We start from the raw sequence: 22,885 nt of genomic DNA on the forward strand, positions 1-22,885 counted from the left end.
ATGCCAATGAAAAACATGCATTGCACAAATCACGAAACCAAGGACTGCAATACGATCCAATGAGAAATGAAAATAAATGATAATTCTTTTTTTAGATACGAGATGTTTGTCGTGAATATCGATTTGCTTAGTTTTTTTGAAAAAGTTATCATCAATTTTAAATACTAGGACTAACATGAATTTCTTGTTCCATTCATGGAATGTTAATCTCGTTCGTCAGAGCCTCCAATAAAATCTCAATAGCTTCTGGTTGTTCTTGCTTTTTGGCAATGTAAACTATGAAACTCGTCAAGATGGATATTGATAGTTGAACAACCATTATGCATATGTATGTTTTCATTTGCTATATACCATATTTATACCGTACCTTGTCCTGTAAATTGACATCAATACCATTACCGATAAGAAAATTGAACATTTCTGAGTTGCCTTTTCTTGCCGCAAGATGTAGTGCTGTCCAACCATCCTTGACAGAAAAGACATTTACATTCATAATTTATATGTAAATATCAAAGTTAGAACATTAGTAGAAGTGAATTAGTTTACGGTTGAAGTTTTTTTTTTGAAATGACTCAAAACCAATATTTATCTCAACTTGTTTACACATCATTGTTTGATGCAAAGTCATGGTTGTTATGGCTTAACCACACCTATTGTTGAAATTGAAATAACGTTGTGAAGTAGGTAGTTCCTTTAGAAATATTGACAAGTTTTAAACACTCTTGAACTTCAAAACGAGAAAATAATAGTTTTCTACTCTGTTATTTGTGATACAAATAAGACTATTGCAAATATGACAACGATCCAACAAAATTAAAATAAAGTCGATGTACGTAATAATAAGAGGAAAGAAATATACCAGAAGGAGAGTCAAACTCATATATAGAAAATACAATGGCAATGCCATGGCTAAAATCAAAAAGACACAAATTCACCTTAAACTCGTAAGCTAATCAGCTGATTGCATAGCTATCGACATCAAATGACTAATTAATAAAAGTGTTGATTGTATTATATGACAAAATGATATGGTTAATTGGCGCCCGTCATATGTCACATAACTGATTTATTAACCACTTTGCGACGCACGTGTTTGAATCAATATTTTTACGACTTTTCTCCTTCTTTTTATAATAATTTAGAAAAGAAAACTGTTGTTATGACGAAAAATGTACAAAAGCAAGAAAGGTCTCCGATTTAAAACTTAATTATTTAACTTTGATATCGATAACTGATTTGAGTGGGTACTTGAAAGTCTATTCAGTGACACATGTGTTTCGAGCATAGTTTTACATTTTTACGATGGTCTAGAAAAGAGAATTGTCGTGATGAAGACATCTATACAAAAGGTTGGGAACTACCTCTCGAATGATAGTAACCCTTCTATTTAATGACTACACCTTATATCAGGTATCAATTTCAAGTGAGAAAAAAATGTTTAGTTGTAAAAACCACTTCTCAGTATAAAAGGGCACATGTTTGTATTTTTGAAGAAACTTTACCAAAGAACTGTAAATCTTTCAAGTATCTAAGATTTTTCTCTATTCCAGGATATATATCTTCTTTATTTTAAAAGTTGTTCAAAATATTATCAATTTTCCCTATAAAGGTCTTTTTTTCAAAGACTAATGTTTAGTATTTGTCAAGTCATTAAAATGTAGACTCTTAGACAAGTTTGAGAGAATAAGCTTAGACAGCAATTGGGCACAATCATCTTATTCAGGGGGGGGGGGAGGAAAATTATAAAAAAAAAAGATTTGTGTTACTTGGCGAAAAAATGTAATAAAGTGGCGAAAAATACATTGTGTTAGCGAAAGAGATGGCGAACAAAAGAAAATAATTGACCCAGGGGCAACCCTGGTTGTGTTGCAGCACAAAATAAAAATGAAGTGTTTCACATCCGTTGAAAAGGGACTAACTCATTAGAACGATACAAAGTAGACACATATTAATAAAAAAAAAGACCAGACTTCCTTTGAAATAAATAATACCTAAATAGTCATAACACATCATGTTTTCAGTTAATTGTCGTGTATGCATCCTTGTGATGCTGATATGCAAAGAATTCAAATTTAAAGCAAATGTGGATAACTAACTCTGATTGAATTAATAAAAAGTTAATTATAAAGTGTATATAGTAAAAAGTAAACTCATAAAAATATTGAACTCAAAGGAAAATTAAAAAACAAAAGTTTCTTATCAAATTGCAAAATCAAAAGCACAAACACATCAAACACATCAAACGAATGGATAGCAACTGTCATACATGGTACATTTTGTTAGCTTGTATTCGTGTTTGTCTCTGTCTTATAAGTTCTCCCAATTATTTATATTGTATTCCTGTCTTGTAATGTTGTCATTTTAATGTTATATTAAACATTGCCATATAACAGGAGGTATGGCATGCCATAAAACTAGATTCAATCCACCATTTTAATCTTCTGAAAATGTCCGGTATCAAGTCAGGAAAATGGTCATGGTTTTATTATAGTTTGTTTCTGTGTGTGTTTAATTTTAATGTTGTGTTACTGTTGTGTTGGAGTCCCTTCTTACATTTGATGCGTTTCCCTCAGGTTTTTTTCACAATAAATAAAGTATACTACGGTTGCTTTTATTCAGATTCCTGTCCTTACAGAGATAACTTATGTAGAAAATAGTGGATTAAATTAAGTTTTGAGCTAAATGTAACTTAATCTCTCACTTGCATAACAGTCGCATGTAGTTCCATAAAATTAACAACGATGGGTGAAATAAAACCAAAACAAACATAGTACAATGTAGGTAAAAAATATTAGCAGCCAACATTGTGTTAAAATCTTAATATTTATACAAAAGATTAATACAGAAGCACACAATTGAATATTAACAAAAAGCTAAATAATACACAGTAATCATAGTAAAATAACACAATGGTGGGAAATATAAGTAAAGAGTAAAAGTATTCATTCGACTGGAAATTTGTAAAATTGTCCGTCTGGTCCATGCTTAACCTGTTAACAGTAGTCATATTTCATTTTGTGCATTTCATATATTACTGTTTTTCATATATGTATTTGGCTGTTTGTTACAAACATGCAAAAACAGTTACGGAAGAGAAACGTTGCAAACCTACAATACGTTCGTGTCGTTATCTTTTAGGTTTTGTCTTTGTTTAAGTTTTATTTTAAGTTAATGTTCTAACCTTCATGACATTTATAAATCTTACAGAATTGAAAGGTTTTTAAGAGCAAACAATAATGGCCGGTTTCATGCCATTTTGTACCCCGATTTTAATGCAACATGCCCTAGTAACAGTTTTTCAAAACACCATTTAATATAGTCGAGTGTTGTTATTAAAATACCATTGTCTGAAATATTCCTTCAAGGTTTTGTATGACATTCATTAGATCGGCCTACTAGATCTGAACACCGATTATACTTATCCGAGATAAGATTGTATAATATTTGATCTGATTATCAATGCCATTTAACCAGGGAAAACTTAACTACCCTCATATTAAGGAAATATAATTAATTTCTTACCAAATTATAAACTTGTTGTTGTTCAATACTGAAACACTTGTCTCATGATGATTAACTGGACAGTGATATACATCTTTTATGAATTGTATTTCAAAATGTTAAATGCGCTATGGGCTTTGTTTTACATCATGTACGTATATGCATGAAACAAGAATATCCCACTTTATTGTGATTAGTAAAACGTGATAAATTATGGTTGCACTTTGTAAATACATCTGTTTCACAAACCACGTCATTTATGGGGAGATGTATATTATTCGTGTTTTCTTTACGTTCTGGATCTCTTCAAAAAGACATAATTTGGAAATTGTACCAGTATGAATACAAAACAACAAGTTAGAGATACAAACATTACCTCAATAAAATAAAATAAAAACTAACGTGTTCTATCATTGATATGTATTAAATATTCAACATTCACAGAACCATCAGAAATTATTAAGCAAATGAGTTGCTTGATTGACAACATGGAAAAAACAAAGACAAATGCCCGACACCATTGGTCATAAAAAAAAATAATTTCACCTGTCAATGCTGTATTCTCATGACTTAGGAGTTATGCATATCAATTTGTCTGTGAATACAATTAATTTATAGTTATACATGTATTTTGATAGTAAACAAAAGCTTTACTAAGGAGTCAGATAAAACAAACCAGATGCTAGCAGTCAGTCCTATAAATATTTTTATGAATTCATACATCAGAGTGGTTACCTCATAAAACGAAATTTTGGAAATATGACTTTTCTTAACACATTTAGATCATATATTGCCTACATTATGTAAAATGTATGATATTCTTATGACACGATTATCAAACTAGCCATTTAACGGCAGAAATTGTAAACGTTTATTGATAGATAGTCATACAGTAAGAGGTGGACTGGAGACATATGACGAATTTGATACTTTCTATGATCTTGAATGTAGGAATGTCCTACTTATATACCTTACATTTTATTTCTTTGGTTTGACACATAGGTATAGGAAGATGTAGTGCGAGTGCCAATGAGACAACTCTGAATCCAAATAACAATTTGTAAAAGTAAACTATTACATGTTTTAAATTTGTTATCAAAAAAGTTTCAAACATGTTATATAGACATTGCAGGTCTTGTCATATTTTGTATTGTCTTATTGTTAGTACCAGTTACAGGGAATATTTAGTTAATGTCTACTTCTTTTATAATGGTTCTAGACTTTGTTGACCGGTAATGATTTAAACTGATCTAATAACAAATGTGCACATCTTTTTGTTTGATGACGAAACATTTACAGGTGTCAGTATGTATATTTCTAAATTTCCCTTGTCTTTAAAGTTTTTAAAACAATAGTATAATTCAACCTACGTCGTAGCCATATGGATACCTAGCGTGCAATGCTCTGACTTTTTGTAGATGGAATGTATTCTTTGAATTGTTTTTAATTGTATCGACAGAATTGATACTGACATGTATTCCTGTAGTATTGTTGCTCACTCTATGCAATCGTGTTTTCTGCTATTCTATGTAAAACATATCATATGTTGTGTTAGATTACAAAAACAGTGCAATTTCAGTAGTTTCGAGTAGTTATATCAGTGTGCTCTCATATAATTTGTATTTGGTTTAAATTGTCAGTACATGCCAGTTGAATATTATTTATGTTTACAACTTATGTTTTTGATATAATCTCATCACATTTAAATTGTGACAACATAATCTTGTGTTTTCTCGATAACGTGTGACCAAAACCTTAGGATTTTTTTTTAAGTCAACACACTTTTCCAATGTTCTGCATCATGAAATATTGTTATGCAAGATTCTAATTTGTCACCCTTTCACTAATTTTGCAACCTTACTTTACTAAAGAGTATCCACACACACGCTACAAAGCTAATTGCGTCTAGTTTGACATCACGTATGATGCAGTAAATGAATGTTTTGGTATTGCCGATAACTCTATATGATTGTTAGTTTAACTGATAATCCACTGACCCGATTCTTTATATTGAGATCAATGCTACCACCAATCAGCAAATTGACCATTTCTGTGTTTCCGTAATATGCAGCAAAGTGAAATGCAGTGTCACCACTCTGGATTGAAAAAAAATACTATTTTGACACAATATGATGTAAAACAGTAATCAACCTATTGCACTTAGGAAGTAAAACAACATAGACTGGCACTTAACGTAAAGTAAAACTGGTACCCGATACCAGAGTTTTATACGAATTTGTCATTAGTTAATATTGCATGGTGCAATTTCAGTAGTTTAGAGTACTTATATCAGTGTGTTCTCATATAATTAGGTCTTTCCACTCTTCCGTGGAAAGACCTATTGGTTTTCTTCTGATTATTAGGTCTTTCCACTTTTCTGTGGAAAGACCTATTGTTTTTCTTCTGATTTTTTTTTTTTCTTCCGCCTAATTTTGTTCTTGCGATAAACATTTGTTTCGCAATATGTCGCTTAGATATTTGGTATATGATATCTAACAGTTTATGCGCTTTTGAAATTTACCCTGCGTAAACGAATACTTTTCTTTGTAGGAGTTATCTCCCCAAAAACTGTTTTCCTTGTTAGCGCAACTCCTTTGCAACCGTAAAATATTATGACAAATTTATTTTATAAAATTGCTCGTTATATCCTTCGCATGATTTGTCCTATTTTGACCGAAGTGATATGAACGCTCCATATGAGAGTTATTTCCCCTTATGCATTTGATATAAGGGATATGCATTTCTATCTTGTAACCATAAATGCTAGAGACCAAGGATCTTTTGATTTGAGGTCCTTGGTCCAAAAAAATAAAAATTAGGTCAAGGTCAAAGGTCAAGGTCATATTCTAAATTTTGAATTTAGCTTACTTCCACTAATTTCCAGAAACCGTATAAGATATCGACAAATTATATTTTCTAAATTGTTAGTTGCGACATGTCGTAACACGTAAATTTTGATTGCAAGGGTACGTCGAACGTAAAAGTGAGTTTTCTCCCCTCTTGTATTTAAAAATACGCGTATGGTGATATAACTGATTAACCAAATATAATTAAGACCTATGGCCTTTTGATTTGAGGTCCTTGGTTTATGACCTTGACATTGATCTCAAGGTCATAGATTAATTTGACGTTCTAGTTTTTGACCTTTGCCTTCAGCTCATATGTATACATGATATAGCCATGAGACTTTTGGCGAAAGGTATCAAACCATTTAACCTTGAAAAAAACAACCGGAAGTGACCTCGTGTAATCCGGAAGTAACATTTTTCAAACCGGAAGTAACAAATTATCTACCTTATTTTTTTTTTATAGAAACCATATATTTCTGGAATCAGCGTACAATAACTTATCAGTTGACGATTGAAATGACATTTTAAACTTAATTTTACAACTTTCATATTAAAATACATTATTTTCAGTGAAAAAAGAGCTTCAATTGTTCTCTGAACAATTGGTTTTTAATTATTATTATTATTATTATTTTTTTGAATCCGCCTAATTTTCTTTCCTTCGCAGTGTTTTTGTTTTTTTGTTTCGCAAGATGTCGTTTAGACATTTGGTATATGATATTGAACAGTTATTACGCTTTTGTGACTCACTTTGTGTAACCAAATTTTTTTCAATGTAAGAGTTATCTTCCCGAACACTGTTTTTCTTGTTATCGCTTAATATTGACAACCGTATAAGAAACCGACAAATTTATTTAACCAAATTGCTCGTTATATCCTAAGGATGATTTGATCAATTTTGACCGAAGCTATCCGGACAGTCCATATGAGAGTTTTTTCCCCGTTTTTGTTTGATATAAGTGAAATGTATTTCTAACTGGAAAACCATAAGTGATAGAGGCCTAGGGTCTTTTGATTTGAGGTCCTTGGTTCAAAAAAATGAAAATGAGGTCAAGGTCAAAGGTCAAGGTCATGTTCATAATTTCGATTTTGGCTTGTTATCTCTTGTTTTCAGACATCTTATAAGATATCGACAAAATATTTTCACACAATTGTTAGTCGCGACACGTAGTTACACATACATTTTAGTCGAAAGGGTACGTAAACATTTGATGTAAGTTTTCCCCCTTTTATATCTAATATCAGTCGTATGGTAATATAACTCATTAACAATATAAAGTAAAGACCTAGAGTCTGTTGATTTGAGGTCCTTGGTTTATGACCTTGAAATTGATCTCAAGGTCATATGTTAATTTAACGTTCTAGATTTTGACCTTTGTTTTTACCTCATATGTATTCATGTTAAAGCTGTTAGACTTTTTTTAGATTAGGTTTTCAAGCAATATGACGTTCATAAAGCTAACCGGAAGTGACCTTTTGTAAATCGGAAGTAGCTATTCTTTGTAATAAATTATTCTAAAAGTATGTAAAACTATATATTTTTGGAATCAGCGTCAAGAAAACTATAAAACAGTACCATAAATAACATATTTTTAACCGGAAGAAGAAAAATTATCTCCCTTAATTATATCTTTTTGTATAGAAACGTTATATTTTTTAGAATCAGTATACAATAAGTTGTCATTTGACGCTGAAATTAATACTTTAAAACCAAATTTTAATATTTTCATATCAAAATAGATCCTTACTGGTGGAAAGACCTTCAATTGTTCTCTGAACAATTGGTTTTTAATTTTTATTTGATTTACATTTTCAGTACATGCCAGTTGAATATTGTTTATGTTTTATGTTTTTGTCGTATCATATTATCTCATCACATTTAAATGTTCGTTGATTGTAACCTTCACCGCTAGAACTGTTACAATTTGCCCTTGTGTTTTCTCGATATGTTGTTACCACAACCTTAGGACATTTTGTTTAAGTCAACAAACTTTTCTAATGTTCCGCAGTCTAAAATGTTTGTTATGAAGGATTCTAGTTTGTCACTTTCCAATAATTTTGCAACCTTACTTTACTAAAGAGTATCCACACACACACTAGAAAGCTAATTGCGTGTAGTTTCACATCCCATATGATGCAGTAAATGAATGTATTGGTATTGCCGCTAATTCAATACGATTGTAAGTTTAACGTATAATCCACTGACCCGAGTGTTTATATTGAGGTCAATGCCACCATCTATCAGCAACTTGACGATATCTGTGTATCTGTGATTAACAGCAATGTGAAGTGCAGTGTAACCAATCTGGATTGAAAAAAAATACAAGTTTAACATAATATGAAATAAAACAGGAAGCAACCTATTGGACTAAGGGAAGTAAATCAGCATAGACTGGCACTTAGCGTAAAGTAAAACTGATACCCGATATCAACGTTTGATACGAATTTGTCATTAGTTAATATTGCATGGTGCATGGATGCATTTAAGCTTAATGAATATATTATTGTTTAGGGATCAGCTAAGGCCAGACTACAGCTGCGGGAGTTTTTCTCGCGGTGTTTAGGACCCAATGGTGACATTGATATTGTTATTTCACAGTACAGTATAAAATGAGATTTGGTTTGATTGACATCGATACCCATTTCCAACTACGTATAAATGAATTGGACGTAAACATTTGTAAGAAATCGTAAGGCCTTCAACAATGAAATCAAACCATAAAGCACGTGGCGGGGTTAAACGTATTTATGAGCTCTCAACCCTCCCTAAACATGGGAAAGTTGTTTAACAGCACAGTATATGAACATACTATACCAATGAATTCAAAAAGGCTTAAATTATCAGATTGGAGAAAAAACACCAAACAAAACTATATAACTGACGTGTTGTTTATGCATCTCTTGTCTCTGTTAACAAAAAAACCCAACATATTACAGATAGACGAATAGCTGATCTATGAATACAAACGTATTGATGACAACGCAACAATATTTATATTTAAAATGTTAAGTCCGACATATTATGCTTCAAATTTGCTTTTTTGCGCCAATTGTCGAAGCTACCTGTACCTGAACATCTATCAAAGCTAAAGGCTAATACGATGTTCCCGAATGATGACGACTATAACACAGAAGAGGATGACGCCGTCGATGAAGCGTTTTCTAGAATGTCCTTCATCCGCAACACACAGACATAAAATGTAACTGTTTTGGACGTATCGATATAAGTAAACACAAAAGCGTCTTCAATGTTTCGTATGCTTTACTAGTCTATAATAATAGAGAGACGTCGCCAAGTGACGACGTTGCTGGCCTATTGTTACGTAATTACGTAAATGGCGGTAAAACGTTAAACAAATAAAAGTGATAAAGTGCTAAACTGAAACTAAAACTAATTCACAACATTCTGGGGGCCGCAACATGCAATTACTGTTCATGTATTGGTCATAAAAAGGGTATTGAAAAAACACTTTTAACAATTAAAGTTCATATTTCCAGTGGCACCAGTTTCACAATTGGTTTCGTGGTAATCAGTCCATTTGATGTCCGAAGTTTGACTGCTCTTACGACTTCATCTTTCCCGGTGATAAAATCTTCTATAACAGCTAGTTTCCACATCATTCTCGATGAATTGTCCATGATTTGTACGACGGAACCGATTTTCACATGTGCGCTTTGGTCTCCGGCGACGCGATGAAATTATCTTAATCCGGTGAGGTATTCCATTCTCCATCGTTTTGCAAAGTGTTCAATTAAAGTTACTTTATGGTTGTAACGTTTGTTTGCTTCTGTGAAATCTACATTTAAATTATTGTCCTCTGAATCAGAATTGTTGTCTTGCGATAATCTTCTTCCCTGCAGTAGATGTGACGGTGTTAGCGGCTCTGGATCTCGAATGTCGGACGACACATACGTAATCGGACGATCGTTGATTACCCGTTCGATTTCTATCAAAGTTGTTCGTAATAGGTCAGAACTTACTTTTGATTATCCGAGCACTTTTTTTAATGTCGTTTTCGTAATTCCAGCTAGTTTCTCCCACCATCCACCGTACCACGGTGCTGCTTTAGGAATAAATTTCCAATTAATTTGAATGTTCATTTCCTTCGGAATGTCATGTGAGGCGGAAACAAAGGTTGGTGCATTATCTGAATACACAGTACTCGGAATTCCTCTACTACTTACGAATCGTCTAAACGCTAATTTGAATGATTCGATTGTCATATCTGTAACAAGTTCTGGGTGTACGGCACGAATACAAGCACATGTGAATAGGCAAATATACGATTCTGTAACAAGTCCATTATCTTTAACGAATAGTGGTCCAGCGAAATCAACACCAGTTGTCGTAAACGGTATCATATCGGTGACTCCATCCTTTGGTAGCGGAGGCGAAATTTGCTGTGGAAATGCTTTTCCGGTCACTTTTCGGCACTTTACACATTTCTGTACGATGTGGTTAACGCATTGTCTAATGGAAGGTATCCAAAATGATTGGCGGATTTGCGTAATTGTCTGTCCAGCACCAGAATGTAACATCTGCAGGTGCGCGTTCAATATAACTAAGTCCGTAAATTGATTTTTCTTCGGTAGTAACACTGGAAACTTCGCGGAGTCGTCTAACTGTGAATTGTGTATGCGCCCGGGGCATCGAATGACAACTTCTGTATCTATGAACAAGCGCAGTTGTCTTACTAACGGTAGATTCTTGTCATGTGACGGGTTTGCGAGTTGCTGCTTTTCATTACTGAATTTTTCATTTTGAATATATGTAATCCATGTACGAGTTGCGCGGTCAATTTCATCTTTCGTAATATCTTTTCCGTGTCTAGCATATTTCCTCAAGTTATACGGTCGCTTACTTTAACATATATTCACAAATTTAAACACGTAGCACGTAACTCGTAGTAACTTCTTTAATGACGAGAATCTCGATAGATCAATTATTTTCGAAATTCCACTTAATTCACACTATTTTGTCTTTTCGCTGTCATATGTTGTCGTTAACAAAAGAGTCTCTTGTTTAACTTGTGGGGTCCATGTAGGCCAACTGTTCTCATCCGATATCCACGACGGTCCTTGCATCCACAAAGTAGATTCTTTGAATTGCGTTGATGATATTCCTCTAGTTTGAAGGTCGGCTGGATTTGAATCTGTTGGTACGTATTTCCAGTCGTAATTTTGTGTCGATTCTTTAATTTCTATCACACGATTCTGAACAAATCTTCCAAATGATTTTAAAGACGAAATCCAGTGCAGAACGATCTGACTGTCACTCCATAGTACTGTGCGTTGTGGTTTAAGGGTTTTCGTGAGGTTTTTAGCCATTCGAGCTCTTATTACTGCAGCCATCAATTCTAGCTTTGGTAATGTAATTTTGGCGAGCGGAGCGATCCGTTTTTTTGCAATTACGAGAGAAGAAGTGTTTCCTTTACACAAGTAGGCACTGGCTCCATAAGCGCGTTGGCTGGCATCAACAAAGACATGTAATGTGATTTTCTCGTTACTTTCGTTCTCATTTTGATCGTTGAAATAATGTCGTGCGATTTTCTTATTAACTGTTACATCTCGGATGTCATCTAAAATTTCATACCATGATTTAACTATGTTGCTAGGCAACACCTGGTCCCAATCGTATCCTTCTTCCCATAATGTTTGTACCAGTAGCTTAGCTCTTACGGTTACTGGTCCAAGAATTCCGAGTGGGTCGTAAATTGACGATGATTTACTCAATATTTCTCTCTTTGTCGCTTGTGAATTATCAATATCTATACGATCTTAATTTAATTTCGCAAATGTCAATATGTCAATATGTCTGACTTCGCATCCCAACGCATCCCAAGAATTGCTATCCGTATCAAGTACGTTTGCCTTTGTAGCTTCGTTGCTAAGTTGCTTGCTATTTGACTTCCATGTTCTCAAATTAAATCCTGCATTTGTCATGAGTTCTCTAGATTCTTCAAAGAAATTTAAGGCGGCTTCTTCCGTATTAACACTTGTAAGTACGTTGTCTACATACAAATATCGCTTGAGTATCTCAGCTGTAGCACTTGTAACCGTTGACAAATGTAAGACATGTAATGTGATTTTCTCGTTACTTTCGTTCTCATTTTGATCGTTGAAATAATGTCGTGCGATTTTCTTATTAACTGTTACATCTCGGATGTCATCTAAAATTTCATACCATGATTTAACTATGTTGCTAGGCAACACCTGGTCCCAATCGTATCCTTCTTCCCATAATGTTTGTACCAGTAGCTTAGCTCTTACGGTTACTGGTCCAAGAATTCCGAGTGGGTCGTAAATTGACGATGATTTACTCAATATTTCTCTCTTTGTCGCTTGTGAATTATCAATATCTATACGATCTTAATTTAATTTCGCAAATGTCAATATGTCAATATGTCTGACTTCGCATCCCAACGCATCCCAAGAATTGCTATCCGTATCAAGTACGTTTGCCTTTGTAGCTTCGTTGCTAAGTTGCTTGCTATTTGACTTCCATGTTCTCAAATTAAATCCTGCATTTGTCATGAGTTCTCTAGATTCTTCAAAGAAATTTTAGGCGGCTTCTTCCGTATTAACACTTGTAAGTACGTTGTCTACATACAAATATCGCTTGAGTATCTCAGCTGTAGCACTTGTAACCGTTGACAAATGTTTCAATAATGTAGCGTTAAGAATAAATGGCGAACATGTCGCTCCGAATAAAATTACCTTGAATCTGTAAGTCTCAAGTTCACTCTTGGGGTTGCTTGGGTCTCTAAGCCAGACAAATCGGGTGGAATCGCGGTCTTCTTCGTCTAGTCCAATCTGGAGGAATGCTTTCTCAATATCAGTTGTTAAGGCGTATTTCCCGTAGCGGAATCTTGTAAGTATATCTGTTAGCTTATTAAGCTGCGGCGGTGTAGAAGAAAGGCAATCATTTAAGCTGGGTGATTCTGAATCTTGACGACAACTACAATCATATACTATACGTATCGGTGTAGTCGATGAATCTTTTTTCACTGGGTGGTGCGGAATATAGTGTACTCGATTAGTAGTCTCATCCGGGGTCTCAACCTTCTCTATAAAACCTCGATTTTCTTGGTCGTTGATAATGTTACCGTATATCTTAAGCATCTCTGGTTCTTTAGCAAGTCGGTTTATCACGTTGTATGCTCTCTTTCTGGCGATCATCTCGTTGCTAGGCAACTCCGGATGTTCTGGTATCCATGGAAACTTGGCGATGTACCTATTGTCTTTCAAATGAATGTTATTCTCTTGGTAAGTGGTCATTTCTTGTAAGTCCGTTTTCGCTTTCACTTCGCTGTCTGTTTCTGTTCCTATGGATTCGATTTCCCAAAATTTATGTATTTCACATTCTTCTAGTCTGTGTGGGATCAAAATGTTCATAATCGATGACGTTGATTGATTATTACTGTTAGTGTTCAATTGTATAGGTCCTGATAGCAAGTATCCAACTTTGGACCGTACAGCGGTTGGTCCGGAACCTCTAATTACTCTGTCTCCAACTATATCCCAATAATAATCGGCGGCAACTAAGACTGATATCTCAAAATCCTCGTCCTGTACAGCTGGGTGGGCTAACTTCAATCCATTTAAATGCTGAAAGCTCGACTGGTTCCTTGCGTAAGTATGTATTGGATAAGCAATCCGTGGTACTATAAGAACCTCAATAGGGATAAGCGTATTCGTTAGACCTTTTATATATATAGTAGCAATTTGTAAATTTCTAACCTTCTTGTTGGATTTACCGAAACCGGATATCGTTATCGCTTCTTTCCTATGTGGTCTCAGGTTCAATAAATCGGCTATCTCTTGAGTGATAAAGCTTCGCTGGGCTCCTTCGTCGAATAGTATATTGGCGGTGTTAAAATGTGTCTTGTCATACGTGATAGGCGCTATCGCGGTTTTTAACAATACCTGCGATCTACCTGATGATGTGGATGAATGCATACTTGCGACTGCGGCATCGGTATCTGGTTTTGATGTACTGCTATCTTTAGACTGGGTATACAGGTGTGATTCATTCTTTGAACAAATACTGGTATGGTGTCGTTTATTACAATTTTTACAAGTTTTATCGGATTTGCAATTTGCAACTCTGTGATTTCCTAAGCAATTGAAACATGCCTGTTTCTCCTTAACAATGCGTTTTCGAGCTTCAATTTCCGTAACAGTTTTACAAGCTAATGGGGCGTGAACTCCTTGACAAAAGATGCACGGCTTCTTGGTTATGTCTCTTTTCTCTTTCTGATTTGCATAGTTGCGAATTGTACCCATAAAGAATGCTGATGTGGGTGTGTAATTTGGCTCCATATCATCACCGTTTACCGACTGACCCGCTTCCTTAATCGTTATCTCATGTTGAATAGCTTGCCGTAACGACGGCAAGTTCCAGTGGTCACCTCCGTGGGCACGTACCATGTTTTCTCGTATATTCCCAGGTAATTTATTTAATATTATGGGCACTAAAAGGCTTCCGAACGACTCGTGAGACTCCCCTATACTTTCAAGGCCACGGATGTAGTTTTCCATACTGTCGTAGAATTTTTTCAAATTTGTTATATTTGACGTTGGACTAGGAAGGCTGATTAAACTCTGCATGTATGTCTGTACTATCTTATGTGGTTGACCGAATCTTTGTTTCAGTACATGCAAGGCTTGTCCGTAATTTGTGTTAGTTATTTGTAGACCTGCTATGCATTGGGTGGCTTCTCCGAACAGTTGAGATTTCAAGTAATTAAATTTCTGCACATCGTTTAAAGACAGGTTATCGTGTACGGCAGCACTAAACGAATCCCAAAAGGGTTGCCATTCTAACATATTCCCACCGAACGTTGGTAAATTTAATTTGGGAAGTTTGTGGTACATGCTGGAGTTTGAAAAAACGGACGCTGATGTATTTGCGTGCATGCAACTGTGTTGTGGCTGACTTTCTTGATGATTTGTGTAATTAATAAACTCGTGTGCATTTGGGTTTAGCAATGACTTACTTGACTGTTTGACTGTGATTTCCGATTCCTTAATGATTTTTGAAAGTTTAGTTACACTCATTTCTATGTCATATGTGTATCTGTCGGCTTCCTCTATTTCTTCGCTCACTTCCTCTTCCGATAGTTCCTCCACAATTTTCTCGTTCAGTTGATCGATTGTTTCCTGCTTCTTCACAATAAGTCCTCGAATGGTTGAAAGTTCACTAACGTCAAATTCCTGCAAAAGTTTCTCGGAACTCGGTTCCACTTTCTTCAGTAACTTTGTAAGAACTCCCCGATGTCCAGCTCGTCTGGTCTTCATCTTCGCGGTACCCATCTTTTAAATTCGTATTCTTCTGTTTTTGTCACGGCACCAATGTTTTGGACGTATCGATATAAGTAAACACAAAAGCGTCTTCAATGTTTCGTATGCTTTACTAGTCTTTCATAATAGAGAGACGTCGCCAAGTGACGACGTTGCGGGCCTATTGTTACGTAAATGGCGGTAAAACGTTAAACAAATAAAAGTGATAAAGTGCTAAACTGAAACTAAGACCAATACATGAACAGTAATTGCATTTTGCGGCCCCCAGAATGTTGTGAATTAGTTTTAGTTTCAGTCCAAAACAACACTAACAAACAAGGATGCATCAAACGGTGTAACGTGTGTTTGTATATGACAAAATAGATGGTCACAACATAGCTCGATTAATTTTGTCAAAGTATATATGGTGCAGTTAATAAGTAGTAATAAAATACAGAACTCTAAATTAATATAAAAAGGGTGAGGTCAATTCAATTTGAAGAAATCAAACGTTATACTATGTTAACAAACATTGTTATTTGTTGTTACATATATGAACACGTAGTACAGAGTTTTGTGTCGGTTTTGTTGATCATTTACTAACCTTGTTCCGTGCATTTAGATCAATACCAGCATCAATAAGCAACATGGTGATTTCCGTGTTTCTTTGTCGTTCAGCATAGTGAAGTGCAGTTTCACCATCCTATACATAATGACATACAATAGTTTTAACATATCATTGAATGATAACGATAGCAGATTATGTCAAATAAAAAAATAAGACAACACCGTGTCAATAAAATGATATTAAAAAAATTTACTGCAAAAAACTTATTATCATTTAAACGAATGTGTACGTGTTTGTGTATTATTTTAGTCAACGATTAACATTCAGTGAAACTAAATTATGTTTATGGCGGTGTTATTGTCGCCGTCATCTTGTTCAAATTGGTAACGAAAAGATGTTCGGTCAACGTTGACTATCGAAACATAACCAACGTCAATATGTAGTTTTGTTGTTCACTCTATGCAATCGTGTTTTCTGTTATTCATATCAAATGTTGTATTAAATTACAAAAACAGTGTGATTTCAGTAGTTTCGAGTAGTAATATCAGTGTGCTCTCATATATTTTTTATTTGGTTTAAATTTTCAGTACATGTCAGTTGAATATTGTTTATGTTTTATGTTTTTGTCGTATCATATTATCTCATCACATTTACATTGTCATTGATTGTAAGCTTCACCATTAGAACTGTTACAATTTGCCCTTGCGTTTCCTCGATATATTGTGACACAACCTTAGGACATTTTGTTTAAATCAACAAACTTTTCCAATGTTCTACATTCTACAATGTTTGTTATGGAAGATTCTTATTTGTCACTCTTCACTAATTTTGCAACCTTACTTTACAAAAGAGTATCCACACTCACACTATAAAGCTAATTGCGTCTAGTTTGACATCACGTATGATGCAGTAAATGAATGATTTGGCATTGCCGATAATTCAGTATGATTGTAAGTTTAACTTATAATCCACTGACCGTATTCTTTATATTGAGATCAATGCCACCATCAATCAGCAACTTGACCATTTCTGTGTTTCTGTGATTAACAGCAATGTGAAGTGCAGTGTTACCACTCTGGATTGAAAAACATGCAATCTTGACATAATATGAAATAAAGCAGAAAGCAACCTATTGGACTAAAGGAAGTAAAACAGCATACGCAGACACATACCATATTAAGGGGGCATTAGTTTTTGTAGATTTTACAAAAGCGTTTGATTCATTGGAATGGGATTTTATGTTTGGAACATTTAAACATTTTGGTTTTAACGATTAATTTTTTACTGGGTTAACGCAATGTACACAGATATACAAACATGTGTTATGAACAATGGGTGGATACCAGAAACTTTAAAAAATTCACGTGGAATAAGACTATGCTGTCCTTTATCGGCTCTTTTATTTGTTTTGGCTGTTGAAATTATGGCCCAGAGATTAAGAAATAATAAAAATGTAAAAGGAATTAATATAAAATTAGATGAGAAAAGTCATAGTATCAAGATTTCACAATTAGCAGACGACACAACACTATTTTGCAAGGATACAAACGATGTGGTAGCTGCAATGAACGAAATAGAACTGTTTGGTTCTTTTCAGGTTTACTACTAAATAGGAATAAAACAAAGGGATTATGGATTGGAAAATTGAAATCTTGTAAAAATAAAATTGTCGGGATTAAGTGGGGAGATAAACCTATTAAAGCTTTAGGGGTGTTTTTCGGACATGACAAAGAAGAATGCAAAAATGTAAACTGGAATGGTAAAATAGAAAAGATGAATATATTATTTATGATATGGAAAAAACGAAATCTTTCAATTTTAGGAAAAATCCTAATTTTAAAGAAATTTAATATTGCCTTTGTTTACTTTCTTTGGAAGCGTATGTCTAACCCCAGAAAATTATATAAAAGAAATAGAAAACAGTATCTATAAATATATTTGGGATGGGAAACCAGACAAGATGAAAGAGAAACATGACGTGGTCAATATGAGAAGGAGGTCTTAAAATGGTAGACTTTAAAAGTTATTTTGTGGCGTTAAAAGCATCATGGATACATGTAAACAGATTGGTGAATGGTAAACTTTAGACTTGGAAACTTATACCATTTAAATACTTAAATGTCTCAAACAATATTTTATCAATATTGTATAAGAAATTTAGTGATATAAAATATTTAAGATATCTTAAAGATATTCCTACGTTTTAAAAAGAAGTAATAAAGTCTTGGAATTTGACTGGCGGGGGGCAAATAAAACAACCAAACGCATTTTCTGATTATAGAAAGTAAGTAATATGGGGAAATAAATCTATTAAATTTGATAATAAACCAATTATATTTGAGAACTGGACTAGGAGTGATCTTATTTACATAAATGATATCTTAGATGATAAAATGTCATTATCGGGAATCTACATTCTAAACAAATTAGAGTTCAAAATAAACTGGATCGCCAAATTTTATAATTAAAAAAATCTATACCAGTATAATGGATTCAAATTGTTCAAAACGAGAATTCTGTCAAAACTACAATTAATATTCATAGAAATGAAATCGTATGGAAAAATAAATTTATTGAGATTACATTTTTAACAAATAAAATGTTATATAAATACAAAACTAGAATCGTCAATAAGGACAAACAGATGGCTTAGCATCCTACCAATACAAAAACTCTTAATATAAATTCAGTGTACAAATTTATTTTTAAATATATGACTGAAAATAAATTAAAAATATTTAGCTGGAAATTATTACATTATATTGTTCCAACTAAAAAAACTGTTATTGCAGTGGAAAGTAACTAAGATAGATAAGTGTATTTTTTGTAAGCAAGAAGAAGATTATGCTCCCTATTTTTTGAAGTGTAGATATTTGAATAAATTTTGGCAAAAAATATATGAACTCTTTAGAAAAAGTAAAATAGATTTTGATATTAAATTGCAACATCTGGTATTTGGATATAAAATCACAGATAGTAATTTTTTTTTTTAAATATATACCAACAGTATTAAGTTTTTCTATATATAAGTCATACTATGTATCCGAGCAGAAAACACAAACTGTTGATGTCTTTATCATTTTTGAAAACGAATTTAATAAAAGAATAGATGCATATAAATCAGGATGTCCAATGTTATTGTGAATTAGAAATAATTTTTAGCATTGATAAATCTCTGCATATGACAATTATACAACATCATATTATTTTTTATAACTTAATAAGTTGGTTCAGCTGTTCATTTCCCTGGATAATCAGTGGAGTGTAATAGAGTAAACCAAGAAAGGCTTGGACTCTTGGTGAAATTTACAACAAGCAAAATTAGATGAATAAAATTTATTATGTTGTTAAAAAAAGAACAAAACAACATAGACTTGCATTTAGCGTAAAGTCAAACTGGTACCCGATATCAGAGTTTTATACGAATTTGATATTAGTTTATATTGCATGGTGTATGGGTGCATTTAGGCTAAATGGATACACATAGATTCATTATTATTAAGGGATCAGCAAAAGCTCGACTCCAGCTGCGGAAGTTTTCCCGCTGTGTTGAGGACCCAATGGTGACATTGATATTGTTATTGCACAGTACAGTATAAAAGGAGATATAGTTTGATTGACTTCGAGACCCCTATCCACCTACGTTTAAATGAAGTGGATGTAAACATTTATAACAAATCGTAAGGCCTTCAACAATGAAAACATACAATAAAGCACGTGGCGGGGTTAAACGTATTTATATGATATAAACCCTCCCTTAACATGGGACAGTTGTTTAACAGCATAGAATAAGAATAAACTACTATTTATGAATTCAAAAAGGCTTACGTCTTCAGATTGCAGGAAAACACCAAACAACAATATATAACTGACGTGTTATTTATGCATTTCTTGTTAACAACAAAACCCCACATAATACAGTTACATGAATAGCTTATGAATCGGTTTGATTACAAAGCAACAGTTTTTATGTTTAAAATGTTAAGTCCGAGGTTTTATGCTTCAATGTTTTTGTTGGCGCCTATTATGGAAGCTATAATTCCTACCTGTACAATCGTAATAACAATACATATTACTCTCCATTGTGTTATTTTTTTTCAAAACAATGCTACATTGCATTAACCAAGTTTAACCCTTGATTTGCTTGATGCGAAAACTTTTATGATTATAAAAGTACTGGCATATTCATTTTGTTTTATCTGACAGACACAGTGCGCAGTACTGTCCTTAAAGTCGCTTTGTATTATCAACGAACATGATGTTCTCATCAGTTTTTTTTATAGTATTTATATAACTTGTGACTTCCTCTCTGATATATATCTGTGGAGTGTTTAATTGTCTCAATATAGATATATGTGACTGATCCCCTCAAATATTATCTTGGTGTTTTTTTTTCATTTCATAATGAACGTGATAAAGCTCATGAGAACGCTGGAATAATTATCGTCACCATCATTCTATTATATGTCATTATTATATATGTTTTCTTAATGATAAATAAGAAATGGTGTCTTATAAAATAGAAAGCATAGGCACAATATAACAGGCATCGAAAACTATATTAGCATGTGAACTATGAACACCTATCAATGCCAAAGACTAATAAGACTTTCCCGAATGATGACGACTATAACACAGAAGATGAAGACGCCGTCGATTAAGCGTTGTCTAGAATGTCCTCCATCAGGCACACTCAGATATAAGTAAAGAGTAAAAGTATGCATTCGACTGGAAATTTGTAAAATTGTCATTCTGGTTCATGCTTAACAATAGTTATATATCATTTTGTGCATTTAATATATTTGTGTTTTCATATATGTTTTTGGCTGTTTGTTACAAACATGCAAAAACAATTGCGGAAGAGAAACATTGCAAACCTATATTTCATTCGTGTCGTTATTTATTAGGTTTTGTCTTTGTTTAAGTTTTTTATTAAGTTAATTTTCAAACCTTCATGACATTTATAAATCTAACAGAATTACCAACCCAGAAACAAAGCTTCATTGAAAGGGTTTTTAAAGGCGTACAAAAATGGCTAGTTTCATACCATTTTTTACCCTGATTATAATGCGACCTTTGGGCTTTGTTTTACATCATGTACATATATGCATGAAACAAGAATATCCCACTTTATTGTGATTAGTAACATTTAATACATTATGGTTGTACTTTGTAAATACATCTGTTTCACAAACCACGCCATTTATTCGTGTTTTCTTTACGCACTGGATCTCTTCAAAACACATAATTTGGAAAGTGTACCAGTATGAATACAAAACAACAAGCTACAGATACACACATTACCTCAATAAAATAAAATAAATACTAACGTGTTCTATCATTGATATGTATTAAATATTCAATATTTACAGAACCATCAGAAAATATTAAGAAAATTAGATGCCGGATTAACAACATGAAAAAAAAACAGAGAAAAATGCCCGACACCATTGGTCATAAAAAAGATCATATCACCTGTCAATGCTGTATTCTCATGACTTAGGAGTTATGCATTTCAATTTATCTGTGAATACAATTATTTTATAGTTAGGGTTTAAACTAAAATTTTGAGGGCATTAATCACTTTTGCGCGCCATGAAAATCAACCTTTTTTGGTGTAACAGCAAGGGACCAAGGATGTATGTGACTAGCTTCATCTTTGACTTTGTCAGATTTTAAAGGACTTGTAGGCATGACTGGCAGTCAGTATTGTATGATTTGACTGTATTGGTCCTTATTTTGAAATATTTTGACATGGGATGTGGAAACTTAGTTCACAATTGCTCTTCAGTTTGTTCCAGGGGACATTCCAGAACAACACAAGTTGGATTTTTTTTTAAACAAGGAATTACTGAAGAAATTAACTTGCAATGATTTAATGACTGCATAATCATTATCCTTATAAATCGTTTAAATCGATTTCTGGAAATCATTTGTATTAAGTTGGAACTGTATAACAACGGAAAGGAGGTTGTAAACAAATCAAGAATAGATAACGTTTACTACTCATGCTACTTTTGGTTTTAAAATGAACCAAAAACGGGAAGTGACACTCTGATAGTAAATTCAAAACAAGTCCGGATTCATCAGGAAATTATTTTTTTTTGGTTTTAATTCCTTTAGTAAGAGTTATATATTGGTCTCTCTCGTTTAATTGCTTCTAAATGATTTCGTATTTTACGTTTTGTTTTTATTAGGCTCTATAAATAGTTAAAGGACTACTTTCACGCATGCGTAGCACAAAGTACAGGAAGCACCTGGTTTTTTTTAACTCGTGAAGACAATTTGAACGTTTTTGAATAAAATTCTATATAATATTTTTTAAATGGAAATTGTCGAAAGTTTTTGATGGCAATTTATATCAATTGTGCCGAAAATGACGAATCTACGACAAATGAACCTCAAATTGTGATCGTTTGAGAAAATATAAAATTCAAATGCGAAATGTCTGGGGGTAACAAATTATTTCGATCAAATGACAAAACTATACTCCTGCATGGGTAAAATTGTTAAAATGCCAACTGACTGATTTTCCTAGGGGAATAATTGTAATGGTCAATTATAAGATTTATTAATAACTAACGGATTAGTGACCCATCGGATGGCGAAAAGCAGATTAGTTGTAATCACAACTTGTAACACCTGTTGAAAATGTTGATTATGGTCATAAACTTGTAAAAAACAT

The 22,885-nt window shown here is 33.4% G+C and overlaps 2 protein-coding genes across 2 annotated transcripts in view; both read right to left on the bottom strand.

The window, feature by feature from the left end:
* Nucleotides 1-9,989, bottom strand: part of LOC134694548 (uncharacterized) — a 43,120-nt gene extending 33,131 nt beyond the window's left edge. Inside the window, exons 1-2 of the mRNA XM_063555562.1 lie at nucleotides 9,918-9,989; nucleotides 8,557-8,655 (exon numbers count right to left, since the gene is read on the bottom strand). Of these exons, the coding sequence (XP_063411632.1) occupies nucleotides 8,557-8,655; nucleotides 9,918-9,989 (171 nt within the window). The remainder of the gene's footprint in view (nucleotides 1-8,556; nucleotides 8,656-9,917) is intronic.
* Nucleotides 9,990-11,321: 1,332 nt separating this feature from the next.
* LOC134694550 (uncharacterized) lies at nucleotides 11,322-15,650 on the bottom strand. The gene is made up of 3 exons (XM_063555563.1): nucleotides 13,094-15,650; nucleotides 12,449-12,691; nucleotides 11,322-12,127 (listed from the first exon to the last, which is right to left on the bottom strand). The coding sequence occupies exons 1-3, from the start codon at nucleotides 15,648-15,650 to the stop codon at nucleotides 11,322-11,324; spliced, it is 3,606 nt and encodes a 1,201-aa protein (XP_063411633.1).
* Nucleotides 15,651-22,885: the final 7,235 nt, after the last annotated feature.

The sequence above is a fragment of the Mytilus trossulus genome, chromosome 13, assembly GCF_036588685.1.
Source record: "Mytilus trossulus isolate FHL-02 chromosome 13, PNRI_Mtr1.1.1.hap1, whole genome shotgun sequence".
Lineage (NCBI taxonomy): Eukaryota > Metazoa > Mollusca > Bivalvia > Mytilida > Mytilidae > Mytilus > Mytilus trossulus.